The sequence below is a fragment of the Larus michahellis genome, chromosome 1 (assembly GCF_964199755.1).
Source record: "Larus michahellis chromosome 1, bLarMic1.1, whole genome shotgun sequence".
Taxonomy (NCBI): domain Eukaryota; kingdom Metazoa; phylum Chordata; class Aves; order Charadriiformes; family Laridae; genus Larus; species Larus michahellis.
The window spans coordinates 68,383,548-68,408,009 of record NC_133896.1 but is presented as its reverse complement, the minus strand read 5'-3'; the positions used below and the strand labels follow the sequence as shown (position 1 = coordinate 68,408,009).

Below are 24,462 nucleotides of genomic sequence, written 5' to 3'. Positions count from 1 at the left end.
AGAGCTGCCTGTGAATATCAAAACCACCTTGCTCATAATAAATCGGAAAGCAGTAGCTGAGGCTGACACATAGGGGTTGATCCTGTGTGTTTTCCTGCTGAAGTCAGCAGTGGTTTCAGAGCTTTTGGCAGACTTTTCTTACCACTGCTCCTGACGTGATGAGGACTTTGGTCCTCACAGAAGGGGGCTATCTTCTCATTAGGTGAAAACCAGGAGTAACTATAGAGAACCTGCAAGCAAACTGATTCTTTCACCTTTACCACTGGCTCCTACGCTGATTATTGCAAGAACTGCATAGGAATTATGTTCCCAGCCAGAAAAGCACCAAGGGAAAATCACTGGTATTTCAGATGCCAGGGAAAGCTTCCATTGGTCATAGTATTTCCAGGACACACTGTTTTCAGTTGGAAAGCCAGTGTAAGTTGCTCGTTTTGTTTTTTCCTGTTTTATTGTTTTAACCCTCTTTGGTGGAAAGGCAATTGAACTGTCCTCCAAACGCATGGAAATCCTGGCCAAGGTGAAAATGCCAAGTGGCTTATTGTTTCAGTGAAAGCAGGTAATTTTAAACTCTCTTCCCCTTTGAGCTCAAGCGCTGCACTTTTCTATTGAGGCTCTATGGAACATTAGTTTCCACAAAGGTCTTTTTTTTTAGCTAATACATATGTATAAAAGCAAGCTCTATTGTGGCACTCCGTATCTGTATGGCTGTATTAGAAAATTAACATTCTGGTCGTATTGGAAGATTACATATGCTGACATCCCGCACAGAACAGATTACTACTGATTATGAGCAATAGCCTGTCCTCAGGAATCTAGGACTTGCACAGCAGTAACCACAGAGGGTCAGGGAAATTACTCGCTATTGGGAAGTCCTGGGTATAAGGCTATCCTACAAATCCATTGCTCCTAGTTCCGGGTTTATCCCACTGGTTCTTGCTTCAGAGGAAACATGTTTCTTTGTACCCAGAGGCAACAGGTTATTAAAGCTGTGACACATCAGAAGTAAGATAAGTTCCACTTCCAAATGTTGTCCTTGAGGATAAAAGCTGTTGTGTTTCTACCACAGGGCAGAGGTCAGTGAAGTACGAGGCAGTATCATGACAGGGATGATATACTGTGCAAGTTGTGGGACGCTTTTCAATGTCCTGTGGAACCCTACGAAATCTTTTTCAAATTCAGATGCCTGATAAAGCTAACACGCATCTTAGGAAGGGAACTACTCCCTGACACAGCTCTCCTGATGGCAGTAGAATTACACCAGGAATCAATATGAATGAGGGGTTTTTTTGTTGGATTTTTTTTTGTCTGTTTTAGTTCTAAGAAACTGGAATTACACAATAAGGAAAGAGAGATTAGATGCTAGATTCCTCCTGAAACTCCTTCTGCTGGTTTGAAGACTGGCATTGCTCCAGACAGCATAGCTGATGAAGGCAGTTTCTATAGTATGGGTACTATAGAAATAAAAGCTTCTTTGAGACAATTCATCAGTAGGAGATAGCTTGTATTTGAAAGGTACTCTCCTGATCTCACATAGCATATGTCTCTGTGGAGCTAAGAAAGGCTGTCAGGGAAGAGCTCCTTTTCCAAAAGGCGTGCTTGAGCCTGGCTTCTCAAGCAGATCTTTCTGTCATTCACAGACCCAGCCTTTCAAAGCTCTACAGCTTTTTATAAGAACAAAAAGAACAGACAGTAATTCTAAGTTATCTTCAACAAAAATGCTTTTTCTTTCAGTCTTCTGGGTACTTTTTTCCTTTTATCATGAGCGCATTCTGATGGCAAGGTCAGCCTGTAACCATGGTGGTGATGCTGGGGTGGTTAAATGCCCTCGCAGCCTGATGCACTAAATAAATAAATATATTACCTTTGACTTGAAATCTCCCTGCTGCTTCAGTCATGTCTGGTTGCAGATTGCCCAGTGCAGTCTCTGCCCTCTGGGAAAAAATGTGTTTATAGGAAAGCAATGGAGACCTGTGGTCACTAGGTGATTTTAGCAGGGTGGTAAAAATGAAGACTCACCCGCAATAGATGAAACTCAACAATCACGCAAAAAACTCGTCTAGCCACTTCAACTGTAAAAGCAAAATCCAGAGGGCAGATGAGTACTCAAAAGTCTGGGCCTAAACTTCAACTAGAGTAAATCAGGATGGTATGACTATAATTATTAATGTTTACTCAAAGTCACTAGTACTAGACGAGGAACTTGTTTTAAACACTCAACTGACTTCACACATGAATTACCTCTAGTCTTGAAAACTGGGCCAAATTCTGATTCTCTTAGTCAGGTTTCAATAAAAGAAAATATTCATTCAAATAAATTCTTGCTTACATTTTGTATGTTCCAGCAGGAATATTGGCCTACGGGAGGTTTAAATCAGGGCTCAGTGAGAAGAGGAGGACTTAAGAATTCTTGAAACCAGGAAAGCTGGTTTCTCTCTCTCTGCCTGAGTGTGTGATGCAGTAACAAAGCAAACCAGAAAGGATTCCGAGCCTCAGAATTACAGGCAGATCTGAATGTACCCATAACGAAGGAATCTACAGCTCCACAAGTTTGAAACAAACATTTTACAAAAGCAGGAAGCATTGGCACAATTTGTATCTCACTACAGAATTTCAAATACAATGATACAGCCATTAATTTTTCTGGATGAAGGAGCCTATCCATCTCTTAGAGATGAAAAGCAATCTGAGTGAGGCCTTGAGGATCTTAACTGTCCTTGGGTAAGGGGTAAAAAAACCTTTCTCAATAACAGACTTCAATTTCCCTACTATACATCACCCATTTTCAAATGAAGTGGAAAGTGGCAAGGAAACTGTTTATCTCCCTGAATCTTACATGTCCTGCTCTGATGAAACTTAGGGCCCTGTTTTAACATTTACAACATGGGAAGAAGAAATGAAGTTCTGTTTTCCTGTCATTTTCTTTTTCCCTAAAACGTGTTGGACGTAGCCATCCCCTCTCCTAATGCCAGGAGTACGGTGATTGTGGTGCCAGATCACAGTACTGCCATTCTCCTGTGGGCATGTTGGTCTATTTTAAGTATACTCCATCCTAAGTCATGATTATGTTTAGAGTTGGGTTTAACTTCAGCTCTCCTAGCCACATGCCAGCTAAGACAATTATGTTCTGCTTGCCAAAATCCCCCATGCAGTTTCAGTGCAAAACAAGCTATCCCTCATACATCTCCTTATACACTTGTGTCCTTTGTTGTTAAACACCTGCCACATTTTACCCTGAAGGTGGCTGAATTCTAACACTATGAAAACGATCCCTGCATTTACAGTTCATAAAGTCCTTTAGGATCCTTTGGGATTAAGGACATTAAGTGAATGCAAGCTGTAATATTAAAAATATATGCAACTTTATACTAACAGTTGCCATTGTTTTTGGCACTGTGTAGCACCAGGGGACCCATTGTGTTAGGAACCATAACTGCAGAATAGAGATGATTCTCCAAATTGGATCCAGCTGGAAGAAGTGGTCACATATCCAGCTGCTGCTTCCTGTGATGTGACAAGAGCACAAGCAACTTGGTGGGGTGCTAAAGGGACGGTTACAACTGCCTCAGCGCCGTGAATAGACCTAGCTTGGTTCTTTCAGAAAAGAGTTCATAATCTAAACTAAAATGCCAGACTCAGCAAGTAGGCAACAGCAGGCAGGTGAAGGGAATCTATCATACATAATTTCTCCTGGGGTTTGTAAGTCGCTGGCTGGCACTTACAGGAAAGCAGACTGAATTTACAACATATTCTACATATCACATCTTGTAGTGCAGATAAGATCTCTTCAGTTTGTAGAGGAAAGGGCCAAGGGTGGGTGTGAGAGATACAATCAAGGTTTACGAAGTCATGGAGGTGATAGATAAGCTGAATGCAGAACTGTTGATCACCAGATCTCACAGTATTAGAAGGAGAAGATGTTGACTAAAAGTAGTAGTGGATCACCTTAAAACAGATATGAGAAAGTACTTGTCTACACAGCAGGTAGTGAACTTCTGAAACTTGTTGCCACAAGAGATTGTGAGGGCAGACAGCCTTAGCGAGTTCAGATAAATCCATGGACAGCAGGTCTGTAAATGGCCACTGAAGGCAAAAAGCACAAGTGTGCCCCCTAACATCTGTAATCCAATAAGCATGAATTTGGGAGCAGTAAAGGGGGACTGGAAAGTGGGAAATGGCCAGGCTTGCGCACTTGCCCTCCTGTCACTGTCAGGACCTGAACAGTGGCCAGATGGACCACAGGTCTGACAAAATACAGCATTTCTTGTGTACTTATGATTAGCATTTGACCAACATTGAAGGGCTCAAGGTATGCCCAAGGACAGGACAGCCTCAAAATACTCCAGCATGGTACAAGCTATAGCACTGATATGCTTAGCCCATTTTTCAAGGAAATTTAGAGGGACTAACATATTCCCCCCACCCAGGATAAAGTCCAGTCTTTTTCAATTCACGCAAAAGGGAAGAAAGGACTCCTCTTGCCTATTCTTGCTCTCTGCGATGCTAAAAAGATTACCATATAATATGGTATTCCATAAGGGCTATCTCACACATTCTTGAGCACCTACATTAATTACAGTGGTGCAATACCAAGGAGACATTACTTCCTCCCAACTGTTGTATTCCTTTGTCACTCTAGTATTGTGTTCAGCATTTGAAGGGCGTAGTTCAGGCTGCAGGATGGGAGTTATCATCCATGTATTTCTATTACAAGACACTGTAAAGTGTACAAGACTCATTACAGAAATTAAAATAGACCAGTCATTTCCACTCTTTGGTCTACATATACTGGGTTTGATTATCTATCACCAAAGAGGAATTTTAAAATAAGAATGCTGTTATCCGTCAGTTCTTCTTTTAGCTATCATTATGCAAAACCAGATCTGCTTATTCTGGGCATTCTGTGCTTTATTTACATCTATGTAAACCCAGAGGCTCTCCACTAATGTCCTGAGTGAGTTTACATTGCAATTAAGATAAGAACCAGGATCAATAGATCTTCTGCACCCTCTCCTTTCACCCATTGTAGTGTTTTCATCCCCTTAAAAAGCCTGACATTTGCCCTGGCTTTAACCACCAAGCTCAATCCAACCCCTACATACAAATATCTGTAGATATGTACTCACGCTAGCCTAGCACCGCAGTTTTCGCCTTCAATATCTGCTCCAGGGACGTTGTCTGTGTTCACGGACTCGGTCTCACTGGTGGGCATGCTCACTGTAAGAGTCAAAGGGAAGAAAAAAGAGAGGGTTGGCCATTAGAACCTGGCACATCTATTAATGAATCACGTGAGTGAAGGAACTGGCTTAATGAAAAGACCCTCAGCTGCAGCTCCTGAGGATTAAGCAATTTGCTGAGCAAGTCTAGTGCCTCCCTGCTCAGGCCAGGCTGGGCAGGTAGACTTCAGGAACGTAACACGGGTTACTGAAATGCTAAAGAAAAGGGAAGAAGCAGCTGCTCTTTCTTACAGAGTCAGTTCCTGGAAATTTTATGAATGAGAACCATTGAAAGTTAGAGAACCTGGCAAAGCCAACAAGAAGCTTTTGCTTGATCTAATGGAACAATTAAAAAATGCCCCTTCACTTGCACCAGCCCAACCATGTCACTGCCCTCCCCAATCTCTTGTGCAATGAGTATAAATGAGTGCTAATAAAAAGATTGACAAACGGCTCCTGTTAGCCTGATAGTGAGTACCATATAAATAATATCGATGGCTGATCTGCCATATACTAACCATTAATCTGTTTCAACCTTAGGCTTACAAACTGGACCTATCGGGGTAAGAAGGGAATTCAGATATTGACCCATTCAGATATTACCAACAAAGGAGCTAATGAATATGGGCTTTTGTGGAGATTTTATGTTGGCATCCACCAACTAAGAACTGAACAGAATCTCCTAGGCTTTTACAGAAGTGTCATGGAACAAACACCAAATAAAAGCAACCTTAGGCGTGAACTCTGGATTCAAGGATCTGTCACATCTTCTATCTGTTACCAAACCTCAATATTTTATTTGCTTCTACAAATCATAAGAAAAATAAATCCCAATTTCCAGTCTCCAGTTGCTCCCAGCTCCTTTATGAGCTCTAGTAACTCCTTCATACATAATAATTCAACATAAGTTAGGACAATGTACAGGATCCAATATGTGTCATCTTCCCTCCTCCCCCCGTTTCAAATACACAAAACAAACGAAAAAATGATACTTAAAAGTGAACGATGGAGGAGTTAAACAGATCTCTCAGATGCCTGGTAGAACTCCAGAACATGACCTGTATTACCAGTTGGTTATTTATCTCAGATGAGACTTGAGAGTGTGCATTATTAGCTGTTGGAGAGGCTTCTAACAGCCTGTAAGGATACGTTACTCAGTACTAAGAACATATCTATTTGTGGGTCCTTGGCGCAAAAGGAGGCAATGTAGAATAAATAGGTTCTGCATTTCAATTGGGTAGATGTTTAATGGGCTATAGGACCAGGTCTTCTTTCAGAGGCGAGAAAGATATCAGAAGGTTTCTCCAAAGAGGTCCTGAATTCTTGCTTTGAAAATACTATGGTAGAATTGTCCCTCAAAATGAACTCTCTCTCCTTCGTCCCATCCCAATAATTCATGTGCCTACAACATATGTCTTGGGAAATCACAGTTCTTGTGCTGCGTTCTTAGGACCATATGAAATAATGGACTCTCTAGTATTCCTGACACAACTATGAAATATTGTACTGTAATGGTGCCTGTTGCTTTATGAAGACTAGATGTTTTAATAATCTTGTCTGTTTGGAAAGCCAAATTAGGGAATAAACTGAATTCATATTTTGATGCACTTGAAGCAGTCAAGTAAGCTGTAAGAAAAAGCAACATTCATAATTAAAATTTTCAGTCCAGACTAAGGCCTTGAGAAAAAAAAAAACAAAATGTTGATGTTTTGCAAGTCATCTTTGAAGATGAGGTAAAGCACTTTCAAGACATATTTGAGCAAATGGAAAACAATTTTGAAGACATTAGCAAGAGATTGATTTGCAGAGCAACTTATTATCTTGAGTGCATGAATAGGACGCTGCACAAGCAATAGAAAAAGCAAGGCATGCATGCAGAAGTATACAAAGATATATTATATGTCAGTCTGTATAGAGATATATAGACACATACACACACATATACGGAGTGTGGACACAGAGTGCAGTGGGAACATTACCATGGGTTTCTGTGGAGTGACTAAACCAAGCAAACTTCCCTTTCTTCTTATCAGGCAAGCCAGCTGGAGTGCTTCCTTTCACAGACAAGATGGTCAGTGTCAAGTACCAGGAACAAGACATCAATAGAGAACATGCAGCCAGTGACAGGCAAAAGAAAAAAACAAGGAACTCAGCTTACACATGACATCCACTTCTGTCTGAAAACTTCATCATGTGAATTAAAAGTACAAAATTAAAAACAAAGGAAGTATGAAATATTATAACAGATCATCAGAGGATAATTCTTCCTTGCTTTCTGCCCTTTTTTTTATATCTGACTTCTGAGAACATGAAGTTCTTGAATTTAAGTTAAAATGGCCGAAATCCTTTTTCCAGTGATATCAATGGCAAAACTCATCTTGTTTGACTGTCTGACCTGTTGAAATTGATGAGACTAAGGCAATCACAATTTGTCCCCAGGTTTTCTCCTGACCCTGAGGGTCGGAATCTAGACTAGCCAATTTTTGAATGAGATTCCTTGGCTTTCTTCCTAAACTGCTCCAATATCTACAAACTTTCAAATCTGTCAGAGCTGCTAAAGGAAAATTGTCGGGGTAATCACATTTCTGTGTTTTACTCCGTCTCTAGAGACTCACAACCTTCACCAAGCACTCAGGCATACGCTGCCTTACCCAAACTAGGTTACCCCTAGACTATGCCTCATGATTTCCGTTTGAGTTTACATCTGGCACTTGCCCTCTGACGTCCTGCCGCATAGCTTTCCATGGCATTAGATAACGTTGATCCTCTGCCTATTATATACAAAGGTCCTCAGCCCACACAGATCAGATGTGAATGCACGGAGAAGTTTTAGAGTGTACTTCACACTTCCCTAATCTTACTGCTGCAGAAAGCCAAATTAAAGTGAGGGATGCAGGTGCAGTGGCACAGGGGCTGAAGAGACTCCTGTGGTTCAGGCTAGCTTGCTGGCACCAGCTCACAGGCATTCATTACACTGCAGTGATGGAAAATGTTAAGGACAATAAAAAATATTAAGATGGCATCAAGCATAAGAGGAATGATGGCCTAGAAGTTAAAGGCCAGGACAGACAGGAGATTAGGACTGTATTCCCCAATGTGGTACGCTCTTAGCGGGGCAGTCACTTATTTTACCTGGCACCTCACATCACCTTCAGTATCAGGGGATAATCATGTGTGCAGATGTAAGGTTCATTCAGGCCAGCTAAAAAATCCTGAAAATAGAAGATGCTGCAGGAAAGGTGTCTATAAAGTGAGGCTGAATGTGAGACGAAGTAAATCAAATACTGCCCAGATGGCTTTCTTATCTGACTCAGTTCTCAGAGACACAGACCTTGTGCCCACAGCCCAGCTCCAGTCTAGAAACAAGGCAGGCATTTTTTTGCAGTCTGGGTAATTAATTACTGGAACCATGTACCAAGAATGCTGGTGGTAAATCCACCACAGGAATGTTTTAATTAGGAAGAGATGTTTTTTTTTAAATGGTGGGCTCTACTCCAGACCAGAGTTAAGTTTAGGACCATGGTATACAGACTATGCCATCTCACTGGCCACTTCCTCCTTGTAATTTTGGGAGCTGAGACAAAAGCTAAAAAGAGGCAAATGCAGATTTCCTCCCGCCTGGGCACAGAGTGACTTAGCAGTGGAAATCTTGGTGCCTCGCCTTCTGCGCCATGTGTGTTCAGTGACTTAGTCCCTCTTACAGGAGTGTTTCTCTGTCAACTTCAAGAAATCCACTGCTTGTAACCAAATCATAGATCCCCAGGAAATTGGTTCTGCAAGACGTAGAGGGCACATTGTTTCTCTGTAGGCCCCCCACCTCCGCACTTCCCAGCCTTCAAGCAGGCCGTTAAATCTTCAATCTACCACATACTTTGCATTGAAGGCGCTTCAGTGTCCAAATTGCAGCATAGGCATGGCAGTGATCGATGCCTGTGCATACTATTCAACTGCCCACCTAACACCCTAAGCTACTAGGTCAAGCAACCAAATACCTGTGTTGCATATAGGTGACTTCTTGACAGCAGAGAACAACTCTGTCCCCTCATCCCTCCATCCTAAGTGATAGCAGGCTGCTAAAGGGGTGAGAAGGCATTTCCATCAGGCAGTTTGCCTTTGCTGGACTACACCAGGAGCAGCAATGCAGCTAACAGGGCAATGAGTACACAGAGTGAGTGGCTCGCTTCAACCAGACCGGTACAGTGAACCACTAACAGCGCAGGGACAGGTCCCATAGAAGACGTTACATATTTCACAGAATTATAAAACGGTTTGGGTTGGAAGTGACCTATAAAGATCATCTAGTCCACCTCCCCTGCCATGGGCAGAGACATCTGTCACTACATCAGGTTGCTCAAAGCCCTGTCCAACCTGGCCTTGAACATTTCCAATGATGGGGCATCCACAACTTCTCTGGGCAACCTGCTCCCGTGTACCTTTTCCTGGGGCAAATCATGGTGGCTTTGCTTACATGGCAATCTCTTTTTTTGGATTTATCATCACATCTGTAATTCCCTCTGGTTGATGAAATCTCCCATTAGTTATATGTTCTCTAGGTAGCAATTTTTTTTAAAGGGACGTGAATTAACTTTTTAAAGGCATGCAAGTATCTTATAAGAACCAGTAGGTTTTATACTATCTCTACAGTTCCTTCTGAAGCCTTTGCATTTCTTATATCTTGCCACAGTGTGGCTCATCTCTGAATACAGACTTTTGCTCCTGGACTACCTAAACTCCAATTTCGCATTACTTACATAGCGTTCCTGCAGCAACTGAGGCAACAACAAAGGCTGTGTAGCAGCTTCCTTAAAAATAAATCTGAGAAATTCTTCATGTTATGTTAATTATACCTCTGAGACCCAGCAAACAGACATAAGGACAGAGTCTGCATTCTGTGAGCGGCTAGACAGACAGATGCGTGAGACCCTTTGAGAGCCTCTGTTCCATGTCATTGGCATCATGCATGGATACCAGCTCTGCTCTTGCACTAACGTATGTCCCTCCTCCATTGAAACACCCCATGGACATGCAATGAATTATTAGATGGCAGGTTGCCAAAAGACAGCCAACCACCGAAACAGAAAGCTGGCACAAGCAAATACCCTTCTGCGTAGCCCTGAGAAAATTTTTCCTTTACACGCTTGGAGAATGATATTGGCTCCCAGTTCAGAAATATCATTGCCATTGTTGAATCTTGCATTTATGACGTTTGTCATCTCGGCAGTGGAAGTAATTCTAATATTCAGATTTATCTCCATGGATTATGTAATGTTGCTACACTTGTTCCTGAATCTCACTTTAATACTGCGACAATTTAAGACCTAGAGAAGATCATGCCTAAGCAACAGGTACCCAGTTCCACAAACATAGACAAAGCATAAATTTTTCATAGATAGTAATGGCACCCATTACTACACGATTTTGCAGATCCGGGCATTAGTTTTAGACATTGGATATGTCAGCGGCTATTCACATTGCCTGACTTCACATCTCTGATTTAGCTGTTTGAATTAGGCTACAGAGGAAGATAGATTCTTAATACAGGTTTTCTGAATGCCGTACTGATGTATCCCTCAACTGTACAGACAGGCTGGGCATTTACCTTATGCCCTTGGTTTAGGTACCTGACTTCAAACAGTGTGATTATCCAACACTATGTCCATTCATATTGAAAAAGGCCCATAGTGGGTCTTCAGAATAAGAAAAGCAACAGTACACTTGATTGTGTTTTCTAATATACTCACTTAGCATAGACTCCAATTTCTCCAACACTCCAATTTCCATTGGCATTGAATTACTTTGCAAAATATGGGTCTAAATCACCCCTTTTGCCCATGCTGGCAATTTGAGGTCAGAAGGACCTGACACCACTCCACCACCATTTCACCTTATTGTGTCACCTTGGCCATATGACCAAGCCTTTCTACCTAGCTGTTCAGGTTCTCTAAAAGGGGGATTATAATTCTGCATTCACCTTGCAAATCTCTCTGAGGTCTGCAGATGAAACACATTACAATAAGTGCTAAGTACTATAGTTATTACTGATGCTAATGTCTCCCAAGCGGGACACTGCAGAACTATAAAGCAAATGTAAAGAGAAAAGAAGTCCTGTGAATTCTCCAGCTGGGATTTAAGATTTCTTTTTTCCATCAAGCACAACAAGAATAAATTGCAATATCCAGGCTGCTTCCTTTAACAGAATGTGCATCAAGTGAATGACTTTGTCTCCAGTAAACACCCTGCTTTCCCGTGGTGCCTCTCGTGCCCATCATTTCATGAATGAGTCTATGGGCAGCTGTCAGAATATCAATCAACTCATATTTTTTTGGTGGAGAGCTCTCATTTTAATTAATACGTGAATATTGCCTAGCTTTCCTCTTCTTATTGCCTGTTTTGGAAATGCTGCACTCATTCATCTTATTCATTTAAATAAGATACAGCTTTCATTCTGCTACATGTATACAGTGTCTTGGAAACAATCCATGAGTATGTTCTTAAATGCAAGCAGCATCCAGAAAGTAAACAGCAGAGATAAGTGATTAGTTTTCTCCAGATCTCCTGATTTTGATAGGAAAATATACCAGATATGACTGGGGAATTCTTTTGGGTTTTCTATTTTGAAAAGGAGTTCTGCAATAGGAAAGCTTTTACAGGAGAATTAGAAACCAAACTTGAGCTATATGTAGGATGTCAGTGGTTATATACTCCCAAAGTTAGACAGAATGCATCGATATATCTAGCACAGTAAAAAAAAAATCCAGAAAAAATGTGAAAATACTTGGAAAATGCTTACCAAAGGCTCAGAGGCCACTGCTCATATGGAGAATATTATACACACAATATTGCATTACATATATGTAATATATACATTTTGCATAACCTAATTTTGGGTTATGTACAAATGACTGCAATTGCAAGGAGAGAGGTTGATTCACACTTTCACTCAAGGTCAACCACAGAATCTAGGATAGAAATAAAGAGCCCTAAAGTGATTGCCAGTTGTATCCACTTCAGTCAAACAGAAAAAGGCTTTTGGTAAAAAGATCTTTACACCAGTGAACCAGCAGCAAAGATGTTGCAGCTAGTGTGTAGTGACAAGACTTGTCATTACAGCAAAACCAGGCTGGGCGTCGGACTGCATCAGAGACGACTGATGCAGCGTAGTGCAGTTCACTGAATGGAGTAGTACAAAGTAGGAACACTGCGAACACTGAGATGGAGTATTGTATGGGCAAACATTTCATTCATAGATAAAGTATATAATTTACAATATAAATGGCAATGTTTATTTTTTATATAAAAAGATGTCCTCCTCCCCTTCTGGAGTGTCACCCTAGGCACATACGCATCCCATGATGTTGAGGGGACATGGCCTCGGGCTAAGGGAATTTAGGCCACACACAAAGAGGAGGAGGAGAGATAGCGATATGCATCAATTGTGCAGGCGTGTGATTAACAGATCTGTCATTACCACATGCAGGCTACTGTGCACCTATGAATGCATTACCTTGCCACTAATGAATCTTCCTAGGACTTCCTTTAGTGTAATGAACTCCACAGCTACTTTAAACAGCTGTTATTTTTCTTTTTATAGCAATATTGACAAATAATACCCAGCATTCCACAAATATTTGTTCATTTCAGCTGGTGCGCAGAATGCTCCTTGCACAGAGGACCACATAACAGGCACAGCCAAACTCGTGGCCCTGCCAAGAGATGGCCTTTGCAATCCTCACACATGCTCTGTTCTGTATTTGAAAGGAAGAACTTAAAATCCTCTTCGCACTTCCCTGCCTGAAGGGCAAAGGTATTCTTTGCACAACCTGTGGTATCTCAAATGTCTTGTAAACACAGGATGTCGGACTCACCCAAAAGCAGACTGTACAGGAAGGAGCCTGACTCTCTGCTAAAAAGGGTGAAGCCAGCAGTCTCCCTGAGTAACTGGTCGTACTGCTGAGCAAACATCTAAGTCTGTGATAGGAGTCCATTCATTGCAGAGTGTCTGCCTGCAAGTGCAATGGAAGTAACTCTCTTAATCCCTATGGCTGAAGAAGGACAGATGGGTTGGGTCGCAGGGTGACAGAGCTGCTACCAGAATAGATCTTGAAAGATGTCTCTCTCCTGAATCTGGATCTTCCTATGACATCCTAAACTCGTTTTCTCGTCTGATTAATGACTTGTATTGTTTGCCTCGCTAGGAGCAACAACCAATGTGCCAAAGTGCAAGGCATTTACTTGCCAGGACATGGTTTATAGTGTAAGTTTCTGGTGTCGGTCAAAGACTTTTTAGCAACCCCTCTGGTTCCCCACTGAATTCTGAAGCAATTAATTAAAAAAAAAAAAAAAAAGGAAAAAAAAAGGAAAAATGAAACAATTGAGGATCTATGACTCTTTCAACAGTATTTTATGATGGTGAACAAATCACAACAGAACATTCTGAATGGCTTTTCCAAATTTCTCTCTCATTCTTTATGATTTTTAGTTGAGGAAGTTTGGACAAGCAGCAGTGCCATCAAAGGTTCCTGAATCTACCCCACAAAATGATATATAGGCACAACAAGCAGGAGCATCTCACTTGAAAACCAGAAGGATTCTGTTATTGCAGGCTGGTCTGGCAGGCACCTTAGAAATGAGGGCATGAGAGCTGCAAACACTGTAGATAATGTGTTGGGAAGTGATACAAACATTGATCGCGGACAAAATAACTAACCACAAAGAAAGTGCCCTCAAGACAGTATAATCAACAACTAAAAGAAAAAATCCCTCCTGCTTTGATTGCTTTTTGTCCCTCTAATAATCATGACGCTATTCATATTTTGCTCACTAGCATTGTTATTAATGAAAACAAGCAGCACATAAGTTTCAGGCACAAATGTGGTTTTAAAGCAGGCCATGCGTTTCCTGAAATTCCTGTGCATGGGGGAACTTCTGCATCTGCCCATCCATACACCTGGGTGGTGAATCAGTGACTTTGATGAGGATCCCTACTTCAGCAAAAGCATCTTTGTTCTTTCAGTTCACAGCCCTGTGAATCTGTCTTCCCTGCAGAGTCCAGGAGAAGCAAAGAAATTTACAGAAGCTAGTTCCAACTTGATCTGCTTAGGTCATCACAAACTCTCCAGGGAGTGCTGACTGCCACCTAGATTGCTAAGCTTCAAAGTGACTGAGATGCAGCTCCAGCTGTTTTATGACATTCCTGCCTGTCACAAGCCATTTCAAGGTGGGTGACACCTGAAAACTCAGTGAGTAGCCTACAGTTTGTGAGCCAGAGCACATAACAGGATGTGTCAGGACAGCAGGGGCTGTTTGGACGGTGCGGTGGGTGGGGAGTCATGCCCTGGTAATTCGCAATGGAAATCCTTCCCGGAGGGAGCTCGCGCAACCCCACAGCCAGGGAACTTGAGCAGGAATTGTGTCAATGAGAAGAAGTTAGGTCTCTCTGAGGACTACGTCTGGTATAGAAGGACGAAACTATTCTCCTGGAATCTGGTCTTTGTTGGCTGAATGTCACAAAAAAAAAGGAAAAGTGAATGCAGGGGAGAAATTGGTTTGTATTGTTTCAAAGGACAGGCAGGGCAACTGGGCAGAGGATGGGCCACAGGTGAAGACACTGTGGGAAAGAAAAAGTGACTCAACAGTTTCGGCTGAAATACCAGTCTGCAAGCTGGAAAAGTAGTGTATGCTTCCTGCATCTGGAAAGACTTAACTTAGGAGTGACTTGCCTAAAATATTTAAGAATTAATATTACCAAGAAAAGAGAGCAGCAAGGCCCTGTCTATCTGAGCAGTCCCGTTGCACGGGCAGTGCCTGACAGAGATTAATTCTGCAAGTGCAGACATTTTCTAATAGCAGAATTCATGTGGGATGTATGAGGCGGCTTCTGGATGATGCCTTCCTTGATGGTAAACAATCATCAAGCAATTCAGTTCACTGACTGACAGGTACAGCCACACACACATCAGATCTAGGTCACTCTGGAGCCAGGGCTGTGTGAAAGTGATGGACCCCTGTAGTTGCATTCATGGATCACACTGAACAGATTTTATTCAGCTTCATGATCTAAAATGGAAATTACCTCTCCTATTCTGAAATGTGCATAAAATTCTGTTTTGAAACCCTCGTCTGTTACTTTTCTTCTGTGCCTAGTAAATAAAATGCTTGTGATTTTGTGTGCTGCTCCTGCATGTGGTGTTCTTTCAGACACTTTTGCTAACATAATGACTAGTCTGATACTAGACACTATTATCACAATATCACATGAGTCAGAAGCATGAGACATGCTAGCTGGGCAGGCTGTGTGTTACTGCGCAGCCAGGAGAAAAGCAAAGAATTGAAGTTAAAGAGTTTTGCCCTTAAAGTCAGCTTGTCAAACCTGTAATTAAAGCTTTTACACCTCTTGAGTAGGGCATTGAGAATAGGTCAATTACTCTGAACCAAAGAAACAGGCATTTTATAGTGGCCTTAAAATAACAGATTCCTAATTTGCAAATACTTCTAGCATGCAGGAGAGTGAGGGACTGATAACAACAGCTTGAGCTAAGCTTAGTGTGGGCAGGTGTTATGCAAGCTTCCCTCACACAGCTGTGTTAAAGCAAGTCATTCGTGACCTGGCATAGCCCTGTTATTCTGCTCGTGGTTCTTCCAACAGCTAGATAATACACTTACTTTTTGATCTGCACATCTGTGAGGATCCACGCAGCTCTGCCACTGCATCCTTGTTCTGATGTTTAACCCTTCTGCCACTCCAGCCTACAGATTTTAATGCAGTTGGTAACATCCTCATCCCGATCTTCAGCGACCCCCGTGACCTATCCTTGGGTCCGCTACAGGACCTCTGTAGTTTGGACTTCAAGGGACACGTCTGACTGCAGCCCCTCCTCAAGCGGACAAGGAGAAGTGAGATGCATCACGCTGTGGTTTGTGAACTTTGTAAATGGAAATGAGGATGTGAGCAGCACTACGAAAACCCATGGGTCCTAAAGCTCAATTTGAAATTAGGCCTCAAGTTCTGAAAGGCCAATTCTCTAATCTGTTGACTTATCTCTACAATCCTGCTAACTGACGAGCTGCTGTAATCAGCAGGCAGACTCAGTGCCACAGCTATTTTCAGTTCAGTTCCCCAGTTGGAAACATTCTCCTTCCCCTGCCACCTCTCCAGGCTTGATGTTGTTTATGAGATAACCAGGATGGAGAGACCTGCTTTTCTTCTCAGGAGCAAATACAAGTGGAGATTTTTATCCTATTAGCAGACTGTACTGGACTGGATGGGAAGTTTCTAACCCAATAAGCAGAAGTGAGCAGTCACAGAGCAGGAGTGTGACTGCTGCTCCATCAGAGCTGTGCCGACACTGGGGTCCTGCTGCAAGCGTCCCAGACTTCCCACAGTGCTGAGAAGAGCTGGGTGCCATTCACAACCGTCAGTTCTTCTCAGCTGCGCCAGTGCTGGCTATCAATTCAGTAATATACATACTAGTTCAGCTGTGTAATGTCGCCCAGACTCCTTGTCTCTGAGCTTTGCCACAGGAACATCCCAGCGTCACAGACCTCCTGTCAGCTGCAGCTCATCGCGCTGCTCCACTGCACTGACAGCAGGGTCAGCTTTCTAACCCCACTGGCATTTAAAACAAACTACTATTATCTTTGCCTTCTGGTATGCTTGCTTGTGGATCCATTTAAGAAAGCAATGGACTACCCAAGCTCCCTTGCAGTCAGGGGCAGAGAAGGTGGAGGATGTGACCGTTTCCCCAGGAGAGCTCTGCTAATCTACCTCCTGCTTCCCTCAGCCTGTCCTGGTCTCTTAGAGGCTTCCCAGTTCAACCCCATCCTACACAGAGCTCTTGATCTGGACCAAGGAATACAAGTCTGGACCTTAGCATTCATCTTCCTGCACGTGAATCTTCAAGTTCTAATATAAAATACATAAGGGAAGAAAAAGAGATAGGTAGAAAGGCCATGATGAATACACACTTAGACAAAGGGGAAAAAAACCTTGTATCAGAACAAGCTCTGCTACAGTTGGTCCTGTGACATTCTTCTATCTACCAAGAACACTTTGAAGACATTCAGCTTACAAGATCTGTATTGGACATTCTCGTTGTACTAAATTTTTACAACGTGTCTTTGGACTAACCACATTCAGTTGCCTCTTCTGAGGCGCTGGATGGCATTTTTGACATCCCATGTGGGATATGCCCTTCCAACTATCACACCATGAGACTACAAGCCCTACATGCTATATTTTATCTGTTGGTCCACAATTAAGGCCCTGAATACCATAAACTGTCCAAATTGGCATTAGATGAGTGTGTTTAGGCAGATGAATCCCACCTATACTAGCTTTGGTTTTCTGTGAAAAGGAAGTACATATGCATACTTTTTATTTGAGTATATACAGTGCCAGGCACACTGTGGCTTTGATCTCGGCTGGCATCACTGTAGTACAACTAATTCTTAACCCCAACAGTTGTTTCTAACTCCAAACACATGCTCCATGTCCCTCAGCTACCATTACTGAACACCACAACCTCTCTCCTAGCAGTTCTTTATATCACAGTAAAAAATACTCAGGGTTTCAGCTGCTATCAGTCCTGCTCGCCAATGCTTTCTTCTCAATGAAGAGACTCTTAAGGCTACATCCGCAGTGATAACTGATTTTCAAACACTGATCATGGGTCATTCTCATTGATTTCAACAGGAACTGCTGAATAGTCCACAGCTTTTAAAACCACTTTATAAGTGCGCTTAGAAAGATTTAAGAGCACACATTAGGCATCTGAAAAAATGGCCTTGCTGTGTAAATACTCAGCTTGGGGGTTTGTAGCATTTCTTCCTAAAATTTTCTGTGGAGATCCTGCTACTGACTGCCTTCTATACCACTCTAACCCCGGGAAATAAAGCAGGTTCAATTTGTCAGAAGGTATGGCAATGCAGTGTTTTCACATACTGGTTCCTCTAATGTCCTTTCTTGAGAAGTAGAATCACAGTGTCAGTGGATAAATCTTGACAACTTCAAGAAGTACTTCCCAACAGGGCAGATGGAGCTTAATTTATTTGCACAAAGGTGTCTTCCCCAGCTATATAAACAATGTATTATCTCTAAAGCCTTACCTTCAAAGATCTATTTCTCTGTAACATATTAGTACTATAAGAGGATTCCTACATCAACATAAGTCTCTCTTCCAGCAGGCAAAACAGAGGTGTTATCTCACCAGACAGTCTTTGCTAGGGAAATAGCTCTTATAGTAGATAAACTTAATGCCTTATCAACATTAATGTCAGCCTCTATATGCTGTAGCTGGTCACATATCACTGCTCTAGCAGTTCACAGTGTAATGTTTGCGCTCCAGGTTACAAGAGTCAGGGAAGGGAGAAGTTCGAAAACACTAAGTTGAACACAAGCCAGATCCTCAGTTGCAAGAGAGCAAAAGTGTGTGTAGATCACCACAAAACTTTTTCAGTCACAGAGGGTCCTATAGGAAGAGTTTTTCCCTGGATATGAACTACAGCATCCTGGAAGCTTATCTCATTTATGTAGCTTTTGATGCTTGCAAGGCAGTAACAAGAAAATCTGAGCCTGCAGGCAGAAATTAGCAGTTTGGTGTTTGCTCTCCATGCTGCCCTTCCTTCTTCTACGCAACAGCATCAGCAGCGGTACAGAGAGTGCTTATTGCAGATTGCTTATTGCAGTGACCCTTTCAGGGTCAGTTAATCATCTCCGAGCTGTCACTATTCACCAGCACTCACTCAAGAAGCCGGCTGCTGGAGTCGGACACATGCCTGAATTCAGCTCATCTTCCTGAAACTGAAGTTACTCTGCTCTACTTTCTAGACACGCTTTTCCTGCTTCACCAAACAATATCAGGCCTTCTGATACTATAACAGAACAAATTACTGCAGAATTATAAATTGTAACATCGGCCATAACCTTGTCCTGAGGCTTCCTGAATACCAGCGGCTCTTCTTTTGCTCTCCTTTCAAACAAAGGAAACAAGTTGTTTTCTCCATATTGTGCTTTGACATAAAACATAGGTTTGAGCTAAACTGCTTCTACATCACGTTAGGTTAGATGGGATTTACCTAGCCTCAGAAGTAACCATCAGCAGAGAAGGAAAGAAGGTTTTCAAATGGTTGCTTGCTTTTTGGTTTATGATCAAAGGTTCTTTTCAGCCAGAAAGAAAGAGAAACTGCAAAGTTGTAAAACCTACAGAACAATGAACCTAAATGTGCTTTTTGATAAAGGCTGTGTTGTTAAGTTATATTACTAATAAAACCCAAACCTGTTGATTAACTTACACAGAGTGAAACCATCCCTACCTTCGGGAGAATAAGAAAATTGTATCTATTAAAGCGATTAAGATGATTACAGTGAATTCCCAGAGAAGGAAAATAGTTCAAAACCACCCTGATCAAACCTGTAAATGCCTTATATGACACAATCCAAGGTCAAAATTCTGGTGTGAGAGACTCTGCCACTGGCCCTGAGAGGGTGAGCGACCTTGAGAACATCATTTAACCTTTCTGTGCCTTTTTCTTCAAATTAGACAAAAGAGCCCAGAACAACATTTCTCCCCCTCTAAATCGTAACACGCATACATATTTTAAAGTGTCAATGTTGCATATAACACATTTCTAAGCATAACTTAAACCCCATTTTTTTTAATTTCACTTTGTTAAGAAAACTAATTTTTTCCCCTTGATGTATTTCCTCTTTTCTCCTCTTGGAAATGGGGAGAAAGACAAAACAATCAAGGATAAGGCCCTACTGCTTCCTTGCTTTTTCACTCACAAAAAACCCAAGCAACATGTGAAGAGAGGCAGGAGGGAAGTCTGCTCTCAGTTTTGGTTTTATTCCAGTAGGAATAAGGAAAATGTTGGCATCGTAGTTTTGTTGACATTGATGGAATGTGGGGCAAAAGCGGAAGCAGAATCACCCTAAATGATCTTTCGTTACTTCACCTGCACAGAAAGTTACACAATGAAAATGACACTTTTAAATGGCAGCTTTATATTTTCTCACCTACAGCACTGAGTATCATTGCCCCAGGTTCTCTGTTACTGCACCTACCTACAGGGTCACTGTGAAGCCTCACAAATACTTTCTCATTCTTTTCTGATATATTTTGGGTTTTCTTTTTAGGATATAAAGTTTTGTCTGGGTCCAATCCCACATTTGCTTAAGTACAGTTATGGAAGCAAAATGCTTGTAATGACAGCAGTTCAAATTCGTGCCAGATACACCTGCATTTTAGCCAATGGATTTATGCACTGGGCAAATAGTACTATCTGGACTATTCAGTCTGATAAGTGATTTCAGATCCTGAGTATCTCATGCTCTCCCTTTGGTGGATGACAATTAACACAAAATTGAAGTCACATGTGAGCACAGAGAAGCCTCTGGCACATCAAGACCTCACATTGGGCAACGTTTTCAAGTGCTGACACTTGCATGTTTTGTTACTGACCTCAGATGAAAGAGATTGGGACCCAAGTCCTTACCCAGGCAAATCCCCAGCAACTTCAGTAGGATTTTTGCCTAAGGACTGCAGGAGTGATTCAGCCCAACGTGAGAACTAATGTCCCAGAAGCTTTTTCTATGCAGCATGCTAATTACAGACTCAAGTTTGACATCTGTAGCGCAAACCCATGCAGCAATTTGCAACCTGAGCTTCTGTGTGAAGAAGAGAACAACCATAAAACAAAACCAAAGCTGACTTATCATTTACAAAGGCCTTTTAGTAAGTGTCCTCAAACTGTAGTATTTATATTAAGAACAGCATATGGGCTACTTCAAAAGATGATGACAAGGTAGAAAAATGCCACTGGGCTATTTTCTATAGAGCATGGATTGGGCACAGCACACAGCTGGGAGTTGCTGTCACTCCTGTCCAAGCAAACCATGTTTTGGAACTTCTGCAGCTGAGCACATGGAGTTTTTTTCCCCTAGAAGAAACTGGTGATGCAGTGAACACCAAAAAGCACTTCTTTTGTCCCTCTGTCTCCAGGTGAAAGAGAATAAATCTATTACAGCTACTAAACTCCTTGTGAAACACCTATCAGGTGCCCTCGTGAAATGCCTACAATTGATGGCACTGCAGCTAATCTTTTCTTAGTTACCAGATTATTATTTTCCGCATCAGTGAACAATGATAAAAGCAGATGACACTGTGCTTTCTTCCCCTTTAGATGAGGTTTTGACAGATAATAAATCATTTTACAACACTGGCTTTTATTTCCTTGTATTTACGCATGGAAAGCAAAATGCAATCAGGTTGTATAATACCATTCTCAAATCACCAACTGTTATTGGACAAACTAACCTGATAAAGGTTTCATTTTACAGCCTGTTCCTCTTACAGCTTTTGCTTAGATGATCATGAATCCCACGTGAGCACCCTGTGTTTTTTTAGTTGCTTTTTGACAACAGGCAAAAATCCTCTAACATATCAAGCTGTACGTGCCTGTCAAGGGGTGGTTGCCCATGTCCCTCCATATGTATGTGAAATAGATTGGGACAAATTCTGCAGATGAAACTAGAATAAACGAGGGTGAACTGACTTGCTATCAACAGACAAGTTCAAGTGTGTTTCAAGTGTGTTCCGTTAAACAAGAGACAAAAATTAACTCAGTACACTACCTTTTTGCTCATAGAGTAAGAACACACAAGTTTTAAGGCAGTGATGGTCAAGACTGAATTTAAAACAGACATCTTGTAGATAGACTCTCTCTAATTTTCCACTCTGAATCTTCCATGTTAATTCCCTAGCTGTGCGTTTTCCCATTAAACTTCATCATAGAAAATGGACCAAGAGTTTTTTAGGCCACCCTGAAATTTTAGCCTGTAACCAAGCCTTTGAAAATCCCGTTATGGACTTTCTGCCTTAGACATTATCCCACAGCACCATGCTATTTTTTCAGGCTGAAAGTAATAAGCTACTTCTCCGTCAGTACACTAAGCACATGATTTGGAGGCCACAGAGCAAGCTGACATATGAAATTACTAAATGTAAAATTTGAACGAGTTGTTGTTCTTTTATCTTGGCATCCTGATTAAATCTGTACACAAAGCTCTCTCTAGCCAACAGCTTCAAATCTCGTAACTTTTCCAAAGGGTTGCACAGGATTTAGTGACAACTTTCATTAAAGTCAATAGAAAGTATTTGGTAGATCAACTCACTGAAATCAATGGGGTCTCCCTGTGGTATAAAAGTTGACTTTGCTAAAGGAAGTCAAGTCAACAGGAACTGGACAGATAAATCCTGAAAAGCCTGAACTTTTAGAGAAAGGTGGTCATGCTTTTATCCTTGTTATGTAGTAGAGTCAAACTCCTGTTCTCATTTCTGGCCTGATGTTCAGAAGCACAAAGTATTTTCATGAAAGACTCAGATTTTCCAAAGGTTCTAATGGTCCAAGAGGTCCCAGCTTCTTCTAAAAGTTTCACTTTTGCAGCTGAAAACTTCCCCCTTGTCTCAAAGTCATTTTCTCCCAGGGAAGGCTCTCATAAGCCTGTGATTAAATGCACTCTACTGCCTAGTCGTGACTTGTACCGTTCACAAGTAACACTGGTTGTAGGAGTGAGGCAAAATCTGCGGTCCACCAAAAAGTTAGCTTGCAGCTGATTGCCTCTAAGGAGGCAATGAACTCAGATGTTAACAAACATTTCCAAAGGTCACCAAGGCACTACAATAATTCCTCTGAAGGTGAAGATTCAAGACTCTTTCTTTTTAAACAGCTTAGTGTTTTACATATTTTAGAACCTGCCTGTATTTCTGTACCTTTTGTCTTCAGTACGGCACTTCCTATTCCCACTTTAACTGAGGCATAGGTCTCCCATACCTTTCATTATTTAATATACTGTCAGAAGTATTGCTATATGCTTTTGATAGGCAACACACGGATTTGTACTGCTTCTTCTGATGTGCTACATGAAAACCTGATTATCTACAGCCATCAGTCCCATTACAATAGGGCTCTGGAATATGACTAGACTTTAAATTTTTATAGGGTAAACTATTTGCAAATCAGCTCTTGAATTTACAGTACTACCTTGGATACGACTTAACTAGAAGAATGAGTTGTCTTGAATCACAGAATGCCTTTGTTATCAGATCCAGGCCAAGCAATGGGCTCTGTTACTCTTAGGGACTCTGGTGGGTGACATTAAAGTGGTCACACATTGCAGACAGCAGAACCAGATTGGACTGAAATAGAGGGAAAGAGAAGGAGGGCAAAATCTGAGCAGTCAGAAACATCAAATTACTTCTCCCTGCCCATTCACAGCTTTTTCCTGACCCCAGTGCATTCAATGGGAGTTTTGCCAATTTATTTCAATAGGAGGAGAATCTGGGTTGGATTGAGGTTTCCTGCTCCTGCCCACAGCAACACAGATGCATTCCAGACCACTCTCAGGAAGTAAAAAAAGGGCAAATTCCCAGTTACCGTGGCAACAGGAGGGACGGTTCTCTTTGCTATCATGTAATTTTGAAATTCAGTAGCTGTTTTGTGCCATGACATGTGTTTCTCTCCTCTGTCAAATTAATGTTTTCTTCCTGTGTGGAAGGCCCATCAGTGAAAGAGCATAGAAGAAAACCATCAACACAAACAGCCCCCAGAAGCCTTTTCACATTTCCTACCTCACATCTGCCATAACAGCAAAATCATGTTTGCAAACAACAAAGAAAAATTGCTTTAAACATGCACTTCACAAAACACAGAGAATGAATCCTTCAGCCTGCTCTGTGAAAGTCCCTCAACGCATGTGAGAGAAGACAGGTCATAAAATGCCTCAGAAGAGTGCCAAGACCTCTGCTATGGAGAGCATCAGCTAAAGGCTGCACAGATTGTTCGACTCTGGCTGCATTTATCTTCTTTTCTCACCCTTTCCTCCAGTAAGTCTCTCATTGTTGTAGTCCTCGGACATGTTGATCATTTCATTAAGGGTTATAAACACCCAATAAGAATTAGGACAAGGTTTGACAGCTTCAGGAAACCAGTGGCATATACAAAATATGGCTGATGATGCCCTAAGGACTGGCATGGGCAGAGAAACCAAATGGGGATGTTAGTGAATTTCTCTTCCCTTCCACCTTGTGTTCCCTGTTTTACAGGAGGCAGTTCCCAAGCTGACAGGCAGGCAGCCCTCTGTAGAGAGTAAGATGACAGCAAAACCTGCCTCTGCAGCCAAGGACAGAGAAGAGACTGGAAACATATGTTCTCTGTGTTTGGAATCATTCAGTTTAGGTAGACTACCTGGGTC

At 41.8% G+C, this 24,462-nt stretch overlaps 1 protein-coding gene across 32 annotated transcripts in view; it reads right to left on the bottom strand.

Annotated features, from left to right (window-relative positions):
- The window catches only part of CACNA1C (calcium voltage-gated channel subunit alpha1 C), a 484,401-nt gene that overhangs the window by 112,410 nt on the left and 347,529 nt on the right, over positions 1 to 24,462 (bottom strand). For all 32 annotated transcript variants that reach the window (XM_074584499.1, XM_074584530.1, XM_074584575.1 and 29 more), the window contains exon 10: positions 5,124 to 5,214. In XM_074584499.1, coding sequence (XP_074440600.1) covers positions 5,124 to 5,214 — 91 coding nt within the window. The remainder of the gene's footprint in view (positions 1 to 5,123; positions 5,215 to 24,462) is intronic.